Below are 15,612 nucleotides of genomic sequence, written 5' to 3'. Positions count from 1 at the left end.
CAGCCTTTAAACATATTTGTGCAAGCAGATAATGTCTCTGTCCTTAGTAGCTGTGGGATGACCTGTCTGATTCTTCAATATATGTCCCAAAAGGACAAGCCACCACACAATTCTCCCTGCTCCTTTAAGATAGCTGGAGTAAACTCAGTCACCTCGAATTTGAAGAATCAATAGGTGCTGTATGTGCTCTTCGGTGCTGGTCCTCTTCTCAAAGCATCTCCTTAGATTAGTAGGGACAGCTTGTTTCTTTGTGAATGCTGTATCATGTTGCACCTTTATGTGCATTGTACTATAAATGTGCAATTTTTAAAATCGTCTATAACCACAACTACTCTTCAGAAACAAAAAAGTAACAGACATTACATTTAGTGTAAAAGTAAAAAGTGTGTGTGTGTGTGTCTGTGTGTGTGTAGGGGGGTAAAAAGTCTGTCCATGGCCCAGCAGTTGAGTTGAGTCCCAGGGGGTTGGTGTGGATCTGCAAACTCACACTGCAGCAGTACAGCTACAGGGAGCATCAGCAGAACACACTGCACACCCACACAATCAGTCCACATACACTTCAACAGTATACTCAAAATATGACTGTGTGTGAAAAAAAAAAGATGAATAAATAATATATCAGAACTGCTTTAAAAATCTACTGGCAGTTACAAATAAATGGCCTAAAGTGGCTTCCATCATTTAAGACAAAAAATATTTGACCCATGTGCTTTTATGGTCAAGTGACCATAAGTGATGCTTAAAAATATATCGGGTGTTGTGAAATCTTCACACTGTTGTTTGATTAAAATACATCTCATTAACACCTTTAGTAGAAATCCAGCTCATCAAGCTGTTACACGGATCGGACCATTCCTGCATAGGCAGTACTTTTTCTCAAGACAAAATATCTCTTTAAATGAAGTGTGTCCCGTTGCTGACTAGTGAGTTTCCCCTCCCTCCTATATAAGCCCAGCGCTCCCCCTTCAGCAGCAGTCAGTTCTCCTCCGACTCAGCCAACATGAGTTTCACGGTGGATCACCACTACTTCGGGCCGACCTCCTACCGCAAGACTCGGCCTGCGTCCGTGTCTTCAAGCGGGTTCCACTCGCAGCGCCGCCGCCTCACCTACAGCCAGCCGTCCTCCCTCGATAGCGTGGAGTCATTCAATGGTGACATGACGCGGAGGAATGAGAAAGAGATCTTGCAGGCTCTGAACGACAGGTTCGCCGGTTACATTGACAAGGTACGAAACCTGGAGATGCACAATCGCAACCTGGAGGCGGAAGCGGCAGCGCTGCGGCAGAGCCAGGCCGGGCGCGCCTCCGTTGGTGAGCACTACGAGCGTGAACTGGGCGACCTGCGGGGACTCCTGCAGCAACTGACAGGCGAGAAGACTCGTACGGTCCTGGAGCACGAGCACCTAGCAGAGGACATCCAGCACCTGCGGGGAAGGCTGGAGGATGAGGCGCGGAACCGGGAAGAGTTGGAGGCTGCGACTCGCGCCATGAAAAAGTACGCCGAAGAGTGCCGGCTAGCGAGGCTGGAGCTGGACAAAAAGCTGCGTGCCCTGGAAGAGGAAGCCGCTTTTCTGAAGAAGAACCACGAGGAAGAAGTGTCGGAGCTCCTCGCGCAGATTCAGGGTGCGCAGGTGAGCTTCGATATGCGAGACACACTCAAGGCTGATGTCACCAGCGCACTGCGCGAGATCCGTGCGCAGCTGGACCGCCAAGCATCCAAGAGCGCGACGCACGCTGAGGGATGGTTCAAAGGTGAGTTGGGTCAAAAGGGAAATCTGCACTGTAAGTCTTACAGAGAAACTTTTTAAGATGTGATTGTTCTCTGTCCATGGTGCTGAAGTCACATGCTTCAATTTATGACGTTTAAACCAGCCTAAAGCCTTCACGTAGCCTTACACTAATACATCAGGAGAATCATAAGGTGAAGGAGCAGTCTTGCTAATTATTACTGGAGGACATAACACCGGCTCACTAACTTGTGGTTATTGCACTGTCAACGTTGTAACAATGATGTTGTAAAGTCTTTGCAGACTAACAGATTTTGTGTGTTGTAGAACAAATCTCAAAGTTTTTGTTCAACCACCCACAGACTACCAAAAAATCTGAATTATGTTAAGACAGATAACTTGAATAGAAAATGTGGAACGGTCAAGATTCAAATATTATGATCTGCACTTTAGATGCTGCGTCTCTCTCTATGTGCATCTTTGACGCAGAACGATAAATTTTAATTGAGGCAAGCACTGCAGGCGTGAGGTGGCACAATGAGAGGTGACCATGATTCATTTACACGCTAACCATACACAGTGGGTATGTTTTTGGTTTGCACTCCATGTGCACAGTATGTGACTCTGTTGTCTCGATAGAACTTACTCTTCAGTCGCTTCAAGGTCACTGTTCAAAGGTGGCAGACAGAACAGATGAGGCTTCATCTCTGGGTCCTTGCATTAACAGACATCCTCACTGCATTTCGTATTGGCTGAAGCAAGACAATGGTTTCTAATGTTTATGATACCCCATTCATGAAGAACTTTATGGGTCAAAAAGGGTCAAACTTTTTGGTTTATAGATTGGCCCTTGCAGTACATTTACATGCTGAACTCATAGAAACAAACAGAATGACCTTCCCTGTGTGGTGTCCAGCTGACTGCAGCAGCAACTCAGTCATGCTTGGAAGAGCAGTGGAGCTGAGTCAGACTGCTGATTGACAGATGGACATTGTCAAGGTTATTCAGTCTCAAAGACCTCCTGTATAGAAGACTGGTCAAATGTCTTGGGACAAAAAAGCCAAAAGAAGTACCTGCGTGGGCTGAATAAAAGTGCTGAATCTCTCTCTACTTCAGTAAATGCAGGTCACTTCAAAATGTTTTGGCGAAATACAGTCAAAATGTTTTACATTAAAAGTGAGGTTGTTGTGTCTCAGGGAAGAAAGTGGGTTGTCTACCAACCACAGGGTTGGTAGTTTGATCCCCAGCTCATCCAGTCCTAATGTTTAAAAATCTTTTTGGGCAAGACACTGAAACTTAAGTTGGTCCTGGTGTTTAAACTTAAAATTGTAACTTGTAAGTTTCTTTGAATAAGAGAGTGTGCCAAATGATGACTAAATGCAATTTAAAATTTTTATAGACAAACATTTGTTTATATGCAATATTATCAGTGCGTATGGAGCGTCTGTCTGAAGTTGCCAGGACCACACAGGATGCAATTCGTGGGAGCCAGGAAGAGATTGCAGAATACCGCCGTCAGCTCCAGAGTCGCACCATTGAACTTGAGACTCTTCGAGGAACTAAAGAGTCACTGGAGAGGCAGCGTATGGAGAGTGAAGACAGACACTATGAAGACCTCAACTCACTACAGGCAGGACTTCAGCACAAACACACTAATGTCTCAAGTCGACATTTAATGTGTCTATGCTTTCATACCATGAGCATGATATTAAACTTGTGAGACTGTATTTTAATGTTGCAGGAGACCATCAATCAGCTGGACAATGAGCTGAAAACCACCAAATGGGAGATGGCCAGCCAGCTAAAAGAATATCAGGACCTGCTGAATGTGAAGATGGCTCTAGACATTGAGATTGCTGCTTATAGGTTGGTCAGGCTGTAAAATCAGATATAAACAAGTTGATCCTTTGGCATCTTAATATCAAGTTATTGACATTTTCACGGACTCTGTGTCTTTAATACAGGAAGTTATTGGAAGGAGAGGAGAATCGCTTTGCACCAGGAGGAAGTCCGTACTCCTACCTCGAAGGTAGAATCCCTGCCCGCTATAAGGTGAAAGGTGATGACATCTCAGATACAGTCATTGTGGAGGAACAAACAGATGAGACCCAGGTGACAGAAGTGACCGAAGAGGCAGATGAGGAGGAAGAGGTAAAGAAAGAAGAGGCAGGAGAAGAAGGGGAAGGGGAAGAAACAAAAGAACATGAGGAAGAAGGTGAAGAAGGAGATGAGAAGAAAGAGGGAGAGAAGAAGGAAGAAAAGGAGGAAGAAAAGGAGGAGGAAAAGGAGGACAAGGAAGAGGAAGAGGAGGCAGGTAAGGAAGAGGATGAATCCAAATCTCCAAAAAAGGCTGCATCACCTCCTTCAAAATCTCCTCAGTCAAAGTCCCCTCAACCTAAATCTCCTGCTGTCAAATCCCCAGAATCTAAATCTCCACCAAAATCACCAGAACCTAAATCCCCAATGCCAAAATCACCAACTAAGTCACCTGCAGCCAAATCCCCTGAAGGAGACAAGTCAAAGTCGCCTGCACCAAAGTCCCCGGTGTCAACATCCCCACCGAGTAAATCCCCTGAACCTAAATCCCCTCCTCCTAAGACCCCTGAACCAAAGTCTCCCGAGAAAAAGAAGGCTGAGCCTGCCGCTGCCAAAGACACCCCTAAGGAGGAGAAACCTCAGCCTGTCCAGGAGGAAAAGAAAGAGAAAGAGCCACCTGTGAAGGAGGAAAAGAAGCAGGAGTCTAAAGAGAAGGAGCCAGAGAGCAAAGCGGAGAAGGCAGACAAACCTGATACAAAGAAAGAAAGCAAAACAGATGAAGCTCCAAAGAAGGATGATGCTACCAAACCTGCTGCTCCTACCAAGCCTGCAGGGGACAAACCTGCCCCCAATTCTGAGGCTAAAGAAGACACTCCCTCTCCCAAGGAGGAGAAGCCCTCTGCTCCTAAACCAGAGAAGACTGAGCCTGAGGCAAAGCCGGCCTCTAAAGGGGAGCCTGAGAAGACAGAGGCCAAGAAGGAGGAGAAGAAGTCAGATGAGAAACCTGCACCAAAAGCTGAGCCGGAAAAGGCAGAGAGCAAGAAAGAGGAAAAAAAAACAGAGGAGAAAAAGGAGACAAGCAAAGAAGAGAGTAAGGCGGTGAAGGAAGAAGGGAAGGCAGAGAAGTCTTCTGGCACTGAGTCAAAGGAGAGCAAGGAGGAGAAGGCCAAGAAGTAAGACTGTAAAGCTGCAAGGTGGATATGCCAAAGAACTATGACGAAGAGAGGGAGGGCAGGGCAGAGAGGCTGGATACATTGAGCTTTTCAGACAGGCACACAATGTCCAAAACAAGGCAGGTAACAGTATGTTAGCAATAGTGTAGCAAATAATCCCCTGCTCCATAAGTATGGCCATTACACACCCCTGATGCTTCTGATGTATGACTGTAGTGAATGCAGAATGCTCTACACTCTTTATTCGAATGTAACAACTGCCCTTAATAAATAAAAAGTGCATTTAATCCCAATCACGGGAACGCAGGGGCCTACTGTACCTACACAAGCCTTCAAGGGTAGAGATGTCAAAACAATGTCAAGCTACAGATTGTGACAGATATTGAATATAAAATGTATATTTACGGAGATACAAATGTCTATATTATATTTACAGATAGCACTAAGACAGACTTGAATTTTGCTTGTTGTGCACCTTATTTTAGCTTTCTCTTGACAGGTGAACTGAAGTTATTCACTCTTCTGGTCTGCAATGCTAGGACAATGATTGTGCTATGTATAATCTGTGGAAAAATATGCAAGATGAAATCAATAAATACAGAATGAAACATCAAATACACGCCTTTCAGAGTGTTTTGTTTACATTGCAAAAAATAACATCCATAGCACACTGGCTTTATGTGGCACGAGAAACTATTTAAGATGTGAGGGGAAAAGTAGATGCACTGCATTGCGGCTAAGAACAGGGGGAGCTGTACCCACCCACAGCAGCCACCGCACCCCTCCTCACATCCCACGGACCACGTTCATGTATAAATCAGCAGTAGTGTTGCTTGCTTACACAGAACTTTTCTTTTTATTTCCCAGCTCTGCCTAAAAAACATTTTACACTCAATTTATTCTCATCAATTCATAATTGCCATAATTACCAGTTGTGTAGTGAGCAAAGTATTATGATATTAATACTGAGCAGATGTTTGGAACCATTTTAAAATAGTAGCAATAAATAACATAAGTTTTGGTCAGTAATATTAAAGCTATTAATATATTTCTACAATCCTTCACAGGAAGGGGGAAGCTAAATACTTAATAGGATATATTCATGATAATTTAATACCAGCCCACATCTATCAAAAAGCAGGTAGCAGCTGAACTGAATTTAATTGAGCAACCTTTTTACATGGAACAATTTGTCTCCTGACATGACTTCAGTCTTCAAATCTTATTACCTCTAAATGCAATATTATTGCAGCTGATAGGCCTGATGGGACCAGGCCATTTGATCAAAAAAGTGGAAAAACTGCAATTACCATTCTGTACTGTTAGCATTTTGGTTTAATTGTAGTGTACTGGCAGTTTTTTCAAGTTTTTGTTCTCTTATTTAACCATGTCCATCTTATTGATACCCCCTTTTCATAACACTATCCATACATCCATAAATCACTACTACTGAATTAAGACACATCTACCCTCCCAAGGTGCAAGACTGCAACTAGCAAATCATGAAACGAGAGTGAAGCTTCATGAAATGGGTTTCAGTGTCCTAAATATAAATCTGTTTTAGTGTTATTACAGCAGCCAGGACAATGTGTGACGGGACAAAAGCAAATTGACGACAATACACCAAATATTATATCCCATGGACATGACTCAGCTTACTCCAGCACTGAACCACAGTAGCATAATAATGAGCTAGTGCAGACAATACCTATAAATAGACCAGCATAGAGGGGCGACAGTAAGGAGGAAAGCAGAGGGATAAAACTGTGTAATATAAAGTGACCAATACGGACTAGTAATAGGTTAACATAGAAAAAAACAAATACACTGTATTTTGAGAAAAAACATGATGTTCTTTTATTTTCCAACTGGTATAAACTCTTTAAAAGGGTTACTTTGTGTGTCAAGCAGTCACAAAGGCAAACTTAAGGGAGTTGTAAAGTACAGTAAAGAACCATATACAGTAAATCAGCTTAGCGATGACTGAAAAAGCCCTGAGGATGGTTGTACTTGAATGGCTTCAGACGGTTTGGACCCCTGAAAGTCAAAGAAGTACAGAGCGATGTCAGAGGTACGCCCATTTAGTGTGTTTTTAAACCAAACATGTTTTAGTAAATCCCTTATGTACCTGACTGTGCGCAAGCACATCTTTTCGCGGGGGAACTCTCGTGGTCCCTCCACGCTGTCATCATGTCCTTCAGTCTCCAAATACACATCCAAGCAGACACATAGACGTGCAAACTGATTAGTCAGGAGCTGGTGTCCTGGGCGTGGTCCTTGCAGTTCATTTTTGAACACATTGACCTCACTCTCCATGGCCTAAAGAAGACGAGTGAGAAAGGAAAATTGTGTGTTGTCAGAAACTGGGCAAGACATTAAATAAGCTTACACAGCAACAGAGCACATTAATCATGTTCATACTCGAAGGTTGTCATCAGTGCGTCCACTGCGCTCTCCTTTCCAGCTGAGAGAGAGGGAGAAAAGAGGAGAGATCTCTGGGTAACGGGGACTCAGCACCACTGCAGCCTGGAGACGAGCTAAAAAGAATAGAAAGATTCAAAAACGTTCTTTAGAAAAACAATTTCAAAAACAATAGCCAATTCTTTTGTGAGTGAATCATTTTTACCTGTGCCTCTTTCAACCACTCCCATAAAATACAGATCAGTCTCCTTTGCCAGCCCAGCACTAGTCACATGTTGTGTGTATGACAGATCCTTGAAAGGAAAAGGAAGTTCACTGTGAGACATGGGCCACATCACGAGTACTTGAATGAATACTTCCAGTGCATATGATTCCCAAAGTCTGTATATGTGCAGGTGTTTACCGTGTACTCCTGGTAAGTAATAGTGGTCCAGCGAGCTAAACGGGTGATGATCTTGGCAGGAAAGAGGTGCTGGCATTCACTGGAGACTGGAATGATGCTGTGCTCTGAGGACAGAAACACAAAGCTCTAAAATCTATAATCAGTTCATTATGTGTATTTCAGGTGCAAATTTGTAAAAATAAATAAATAAAACAATATACCTAAAGAGGCAAACTGTTTGTGTAAAGCCAAGCGGGACTGGACTCGACCCCTGAGCAGCTTCATGGTGGTCTCCATGTGGCTGGCACTGAGAGAACTACCCACACGCACACACTGGAAAAACATGAACTCTGTAATGGAGCTGTAACACACAGAAACTGTATAATACTGGCATAAAAAACAATTTTAACACAAACCTCTGAAACGTCAGTGGGAAAATGAAGTCCTCCAAGATCCTGAACCCACATGTAGGGATGGCCTAGCTCCTCCACATAATCCGCAAATGAAACAATCCTAAAGAAAGAAACAATAGATTAATTCTGCTGGGTTTTATTACATACAGTGGTAAATATGCTACAATTATTGCTATACATGCAATACAATTATTACAATATTTCCTTCAATTATTTGACATCCTCACCCGACTTTATCAAACTGGTAGCGATTAGCTGGATTGGGTGTTTCCCGTCCCTGGTCATTGGTGTAGAGACAGCTGAGCAAAGTTTCAGATTTTAGCAGCTCCCTGTAAAAGAACACATCATCAGACTTTCTTTGCAGGAACAATACAGGGTATACAAATGCTTAAGTCCATGCAAACACACACCCCGCACTGATGGCTGTGTTCAGGTCTGTGGAGGTGGAGACCTTGGACTTGACTGTCATGATGTTCAGATTCATCAGGTAGTAGAAGTAGAGATTCAGGATGCTGCTATCTGTGGAGACAAGATGGATAACATATGGCCATTAATTGAAACTAACAGAAATTTTGGGGCTCAAGAGCCAACTATGCTTGAGCTACCTGCTGTTGATTATCTGAATGAGATGCGCTCAATCAATAAGAAGCTGGACAATACGGGGCGTTGCAGGGATAGTTTGAAAACAAGCAGGGCTGCAAATCCTGAGAATCCTGCAAAGGCAATGAGTTCAGCACCCCTTAACTAATCTCTTACTAATTTAATTCATTCATCATCTTTTTAGCCCGTCTTTTCACTAATCTTTACAGTAAAGGTCTCCTATAAGACACTGGAGTGCATTACAAAATAACAACAGAGTGTGGTCATGACAGTAACTAGCAGCGCCCATGAAGCACATACTATGCTGATGGTCATCTGTCGTGCTGACTGCAGTCAGAGTAAACACATCGACACTGCGTCACTCACAAACATATACACGGCTCACTTTGTAGTTTTACTGTAGTAAACTGACTTCTGCTCAGAGCAGTAAAAGAAAAAGCAGGAATCAGGGAGAGACTAGTTATAAAAAAATATGCTTACAGCATGTTGAAGGTGCTGCAGACCCACAATGCTGCAAGTTTCTCTCTAAACTATCTCTCCCCACCCTGCTGCTGCCTTTAGGTAGAGTTATGCCTGCAATGCAGATCTCCCTATAATCTGTCACTATTCCTTGTCACCAGCAGAGGGAACACGTGGGTCAAGTGGTGTCATGTCATCATGCCCGAGTGGGTCACACTTACTTTCACATAGAATCTGATAGGTATAGAATTTATAAACATGGACATAGTATAGGGAACAATTGTAAATATTCTTGCTTCAGCAAGATGTATTAATACAGGGCATGCTTCTGCTTGCATAAAATGCACAGTTTGTGCAGACATACAGAAAATGTCAAACATGTAGAATGATTTACCTTTACATTTGAGGTCCAAGCAAAGAGACAAAGGGTGTCTTTTCAACATCTCTCGTCTTTTGTCATCCAGCTGGCCACCTGTAGTTGGCCTTCTCCGCTTCTAGGAAGCAGAAAAAGGTTACTCAGATACCCTAGGTTTTGCAGCTAATTGGAAAATAGATTTATATGCATTGCAGTAGCCAGTAGGAAATAAAACAGATTTAACAGGGCAAACTGCCTGAACTTTTCAAATGCACAGTGAAAACTGTTTTATTTATACTTTAATAGGCTACTTATTTTAAACGTGATACATCATTTAATAATCTCTCATTTTATCGAGTCACTTCACTCTCATGTTATCCTTTTTCTTTTTTTATAAACAAGGATGCATGTAAAAAAAAAAAAAAAAAAAAAAAAAGCTGGTTCAAAACCTGGTTACATGTTTACATGTCAGGAAAATTGGCAATGTTGCATATCGTAAGTCGTAAAAGACTTCAGCAGTTCAGATAACACATTTGTTTTGAATCTAAAGAAACACCCATACAGACAGTCTAACAGCAAAAATAAATGCCAGATTGGTGGTGCGCGTGTCTGCCTGAGGTGAGCTCAGGTTATAGCGCTCATCTGGATGCAGGAAGTGATCGATAGCTGATGCTTGCCAATCGGCCAGGCTGCAATGTGTCACAGCTACGTCTTTGTGGACTGTCTGTCTGTCCAGTGAAAAGATGAGTGTAAAAAGAAACTACTGAACTCGCTGACCTGAAGCTGTGTGTGTGTCTGTCTCAGCCTCAGTGTCAGTCTCAGGACTCACCGTTTTTTCTTGCTCTTCCTCTGCATCTGAATCACTCTCATCATCTGGATGACACAGAACAAATGATTTTATCCTCTTGAAAGTGCATCTCTCAACATTATATTAACACATACAATTTGTGGGTGTGTATTATGTGAAATGGAATGTAAAAAGTAAATGTATAAAAGTGTTTGTACCCTGGGAATCTTCTGGAGGTTTGGACAGGGCCTTTGCCTCATCAACATCACCAATAATCGAAACATTCAGGTTCTTGTCTGAAATGAAAAAAAATTAAAAAAATTAGGGCATCTCATAAAGACAAATTATATTATGTTTTAAAATATAAAGACACAAGATATTATCCACAGATTACTTACCACAGGCCTGGCCATAGGCATTGGCTTGAACAAACAGGACATATAAAGGTGGAGGAAGATGGCGGGCAATCTCTGTCTGTTTCTGAGTCTGTTCAAAAGGCATGGACAGGTACTCCTGCACTGGAAGGGAGGCCTGTGAAAGAAAATGGAATGTAAATCATAAAGCAAAAAAGGGTAATTGATAAAATCCATACATAGTGCTCACTAGTGGTGCAGCAATTGCCACTTCACCTAAGCAAAGGAAAAAAAGATCACCGTCAAATCACTTTTATATAAATTTTGTGTGTGTGTGTTTTACAATCTCCTGTTTAACCCTTATAAAAAGGCATCCAGAAAGTTTTTACCTGCATTATATTGTTCAGTCCTGGCTGTAAGCTTCTCAGATGTTCTTTCTTCACCTCAATGCTCTTCTGGATTTTCTCCTTCGTAGCCAGTGACTCTTTGTATTTCTCTGCCAACCTGTACCAAAAAAAACAAAAACACATTTATCACTCCACCTAAATCAAGACTTACTTATGACTACCCTATGTTGCATGCAGATTTGTGTACCTCTTTCTCTGCTCAAGCTCCCAATCCAGTCTTGCCAGTGTAAGTTGGTGGGGATCATTTTTTGTGAGCATAGGTCTAGAAATCTCCGACGGAGCCCCCTGGTAAAATTCTTCCTCAGACACCAAGTCAATTTCCTCATGCTTTGACCTGGGAAAGGAAAATAACTATCACTGGTAAATTTGGATAAACTGTCCATAAATTGTACGTTGTTCTGTGTCAAATGCTGAGCAGTTTGTTTTTATGAACTGATCAATTATGCTAGCCCATTCATTTTGATTTGAAACTGTGTTATAACTATGTTTGCCTATGAGTAATTTTTCTTTCATTCACATGTACAGCCCCAATTCAAAATATAGATATAAAATGTAAATAAAAACAGAATGCAATGATTTGCAAATCTGATCAACCCATATTTTATTCACAATAGAACATAAACAATATATTGAATGTTGAAACTGAGACATTTTGCCATTTCAAGCAAAACATTAACTCATTATGAATTTGATTACAGAAACATCTCAAAAAAGTTGGAACAGGGTGATGTTGAACATTGTGCAGCATCCCCTCTTCTTTTAACAACTGTCTGTTTCATTTACTTTTTACACATCGTCCCAGCTTTATTTGAATTGGGGTTGTATTTAGTGATAAAAACTGCTATATTGGAATAAATTAATTTATACTAACTTGAACTCCAGACATTTGCTGATCTCTTTCTGGAGATGCATAACTTCATACAGCAGGTTTTGTAACTGCAGGTGTAACACATCCACTTTCTGTTTGGCCTGAGGGGAAAAAGTAGTTAATGGTAATTTCAAGGATGTATTGTTTATTTATAGAGTTTTGACAGCATTTAACTTAATCTTTTGTATTTTACACTTATTAAAATTGGTATTGGTGGAAACATTTTTAATAATTTTTATTAATTCATATACTCTAAATTAAAGTGATGCGTGAAAGGTGGTGATGGGTTAACATAATATTTTATTCTGTAACATCAGCATGACACAAGGCTGCATGGTGAATTCACTTCGGTTCATTGTCTTTTTGAATGAATATATATAAAAATGGTAAAAGAAAACTGTAATGGTATTCAAATTAAAACTGTCACAGAAGTGCAGATCTTGCTGTATGCTGATGATATAGTTGATATGGTGGATACACTCAGGGGCTTACAGAAACAAATAAAACAATTTGAAATATTTTGTAATCTTTATGGTATGAAAATGAAGTTGAGTAAAACAAAAATTGTTTTTTAGACGAGGGGGCTCTCTAAATAAGAATGAAAATGTTTTTTTATTTAATTAATTTTTAATAGATTGAAGTAGTATATAAATATCTGGGTATTTGATTTACACCAAAGCTGTCAGGCCTAGTTTCTTTTTAACCGTATGGTTGTTCCCATTTGGTATTATGGATCTGAGATATGGGTTTTGAGCCAGTGGAATGTATTGAAATTATCTTTTAAACTCCAGCGGGTTTTCACAAATGGGAGCAATGTGGCCGTTTTGGGTGATTTGGGTAGATTTTCATTATCTAATTGTTAAATGAAAAGATGTATCATGTGTTGTATTAAATTTGTGTTAACGTCCGATTATTGGTATCAAGGAAAATGTTATTATATGTTGTTTCAGTTAGATGTAATTGGCAAAAACATGGATGACATATATAACTGTGTTGTAATGCTATGGGTTTTCCTCTGCTTGGGATACAAGAATATTTACAACTATCCTTAATCAATGATTAAGAGAAAAAACACATGATGCGTGGTATACATCAATTTGAGCAAACAGCAAATTGACAATTCAATTTAAAACTACTATAGAACAAGAAAACTATTTAACTTCTACATATAATATGCAGTGGGTAAGATCACTGTTCTTGTTCAGATGTTTAGGTCATCACCCGGCACTGGAAACAGGCAGATGGAGTTATACACCTTTGTCAGATTTTGCAAATACTGTGAATCGGTGGAAGTGCGAGTTTATTAGAAGATGAGAAACACTTTTTATATAACTGTTCACTGTATGAAGATTTACATGACATAAATCTAACAGGTCATAGGTCATCTATGTAATGACCTGTCAGTTGTTTATAATTCATTGTATGCATGGAAATTAGCAGCTTATGTACATTTAGGCATGAAGAAGAGATTGTATTTTTTATCTGCATAAATGTGGAACTATGGGCCTGTGTGGCCTACATTCCTGAATAAACTGATTGATTGGTAATTTGCAAACACAACCCAGGTGACCCTACAAGCTAAACAATACATCAAGAATGAAAAACAAGGGTTCAATAAGAACAAGGACCAATGAGCAGAACTGATACTGAAGTCAACAAACTCTAAACAATAAACCCTTAAGATGTATAACCTGTCTTTGCTGAGATTGGCAGCAACTGCAGTTAGGTGTTATAAGTAGAAACAACTGCTTTGTGCTCAATTTTCCTTTCCTGATCAGCACAAATGGGGAGCTGAGACAGCACTTTCTCAAATGAATGGAATAGAGTGTACTTAACCTAAGCTTGCATTTCCCATACTATCTTAAAATCATAAACCATTTCAGAGATGTGTGGGAGTTACCTCATGTGTCTGGTCTCTGCCCCTCTTTAGCCGCATGTGTGCCAGACGATTAAGTTTTTTCAGATTCATGAAGTGGATGCAGCTCTGCATACGTCTCTGCTCGATCTCAGCACACTGAGAACAAATAAATCAAGTACATTACAGTAGTGATAACACAATCAGCTTGGTTTGGGATAATTTCTGCAATGTTGTGATGTACTGAATTTACCGATGCTACTAGGTGGATGTAGGCTATAAGAAAAGCTTCCACCATGAGGAAATATGCTTGTTTGAGTTTCTCTACATTATTACTGACAAAAAGTGGAATCACAAAGAAATGTGTAGATAGTTGTTTAGAGCTGCATCTTAACAGTATGATTCTTACCCCATCCTTGGCTCCACTGGCTTTAAGCTCCTGGATTTCATTCATTAGTGTGACCAAATTCTCACATGACTCTTTGTACTGGAGATAGTCTTGCTCAGGGTCCCTGCCATCCAGTTCCATCTCCTCACTGTACACTTGGACATCCTAAAAACAACGAAACAAAAACTACTGCACAAACATATACTGTACATCACATTTTTTAAAGTCCTATTTTAACTTGAGCTCACTCCTGCTGATCTGCAATGTCCAAGACCTCAGCCTTGTCGTCACAGTAGTGACGGAGTTAGTGCAGTAGCCAAATTCCAAGACTTTAAATGTACTTACTTACGTGTACGCGTTTAATTATTAGCAACAATGTAGTGCATAAATAGAGTATTTGCTCCCATTTCAATTTAGCAACAAGGTGTTTCTGTCGTAATAACAATTTAACCACAACTTCTAAACCAGAATGAAGGGCCAGAAAGAACAAAATCGCTTCATTTAGCAGCGTAGAGCATGGATTACAGTCCACTGTTGGCCCGTGAGCCCCTTTTCTGCTGCCTTCCAGGGTTGTGCTAATGTTAAGGTTACCTGCTGGTCCCCGTCTCCGCGACCTCGCTTCATCTCTGGGGTTCCTCCTTCACTGCGGAGAACCTTTGTCTTTCGCTTCTTCAGGGACTCCGACGACATGGATAGCTAGATAAAGATCGCCACCAATATGTACTTGTTAACAAACTACCAGCTAAAGTTAGCAGCACTGTTTTAGCTTTGGCAAACGCTAGCTAAATTATTAGCTTGCTATGATTCATACGGTCAGGTTTCCAAACATAAATGAACCGTTAAACTAAACCGTTAATATATTGAAGTTGTATTTTTAAATATCTACATACCTTACTGATGCAAAATAAATCGTCTGAAACTGTTAATTCGTGGGGAAATACACAAGTATAAAAGACTATGTTCTATCGTAAAGCACCGGGCGGAAGTCAGACGGAAGCCCTGCTGGACAAAATAGGAGGAATAAGCAACAACACTGCCACCTACAGTACAGTACGTTGTCATGGTAAGTAAAAAAGACGGCGTTAGGCGAAAATGGGTTCTCAAAGGAGAACATGAGAAAGGGACGTTTGGTAGACTAGGAATTGGAGAGTATTTGCATAATTGTCGGCACTCTATTAAAGGACCTAGTCCATGCCTAGAGGTCTACGAGTCAACTTTTGTCCAGTGTTGTACACTCTTAATGAGTTAAAGGTCTTGTCTAGATTCCCCAAGGGAATTAAATAATGGATAAGGACGGTAAGAATGATTGGCCGACAGATATGCAACACTTCGGTAACTCCACCCATTTGAGGAATGGATAATGGAGCAAGGTGGGAGCATATGAAACAG

General features: G+C 40.9%; 2 protein-coding genes across 2 annotated transcripts; one reads left to right on the top strand and one right to left on the bottom strand.

Annotated features, from left to right (window-relative positions):
* The first annotated feature begins 957 nt into the window (after positions 1-957).
* On the top strand, positions 958-5,550 carry LOC137136542 (neurofilament medium polypeptide-like). Its single transcript, XM_067522006.1, has 4 exons — positions 958-1,751; positions 3,157-3,356; positions 3,468-3,592; positions 3,691-5,550. The coding sequence occupies exons 1-4, from the start codon at positions 1,001-1,003 to the stop codon at positions 4,937-4,939; spliced, it is 2,325 nt and encodes a 774-aa protein (XP_067378107.1). The 5' UTR covers positions 958-1,000; the 3' UTR covers positions 4,940-5,550.
* Positions 5,551-6,767: 1,217 nt separating this feature from the next.
* Positions 6,768-15,248, bottom strand: thoc5 (THO complex 5). Its single transcript, XM_067522132.1, has 20 exons — positions 15,114-15,248; positions 14,815-14,919; positions 14,245-14,388; positions 13,881-13,994; positions 11,984-12,081; positions 11,300-11,446; positions 11,095-11,209; positions 10,751-10,883; positions 10,571-10,648; positions 10,395-10,438; positions 9,605-9,704; positions 8,562-8,670; positions 8,379-8,480; positions 8,155-8,251; positions 7,960-8,071; positions 7,760-7,863; positions 7,562-7,649; positions 7,357-7,472; positions 7,064-7,254; positions 6,768-6,972 (listed from the first exon to the last, which is right to left on the bottom strand). Exons 2-20 carry the CDS (start codon positions 14,911-14,913, stop codon positions 6,909-6,911), a joined length of 2,055 nt encoding a protein of 684 aa, XP_067378233.1. The 5' UTR covers positions 14,914-14,919; positions 15,114-15,248; the 3' UTR covers positions 6,768-6,908.
* Between the last annotated feature and the right edge of the window lie 364 nt (positions 15,249-15,612).

The sequence above is a fragment of the Channa argus genome, chromosome 11 (assembly GCF_033026475.1).
Source record: "Channa argus isolate prfri chromosome 11, Channa argus male v1.0, whole genome shotgun sequence".
NCBI lineage: Eukaryota > Metazoa > Chordata > Actinopteri > Anabantiformes > Channidae > Channa > Channa argus.
The sequence above is the reverse complement of the archived record's forward strand: the minus strand, read 5'-3'. Positions and strand labels throughout refer to the sequence as shown.

Coding starts and splice junctions, on each gene's coding strand:
- LOC137136542 (XM_067522006.1), top strand. CDS start 1,001: ATGAGTTTCACGGTGGATCACCACTACTTCGGGCCGACCTCCTACCGC. Junction 3,357..3,467: donor AAGACCTCAACTCACTACAG/GCAGGACTTCAG, acceptor TTAATGTTGCAG/GAGACCATCAATCAGCTGGA. Junction 3,593..3,690: donor ATTGAGATTGCTGCTTATAG/GTTGGTCAGGCT, acceptor TCTTTAATACAG/GAAGTTATTGGAAGGAGAGG.
- thoc5 (XM_067522132.1), bottom strand. CDS start 14,913: ATGTCGTCGGAGTCCCTGAAGAAGCGAAAGACAAAGGTTCTCCGCAGT. Junction 14,389..14,814: donor GCGGAGACGGGGACCAGCAG/GTAACCTTAACA, acceptor CGTTGTTTTTAG/GATGTCCAAGTGTACAGTGA. Junction 12,082..13,880: donor GCAGAGACCAGACACATGAG/GTAACTCCCACA, acceptor TTTTCCCCTCAG/GCCAAACAGAAAGTGGATGT.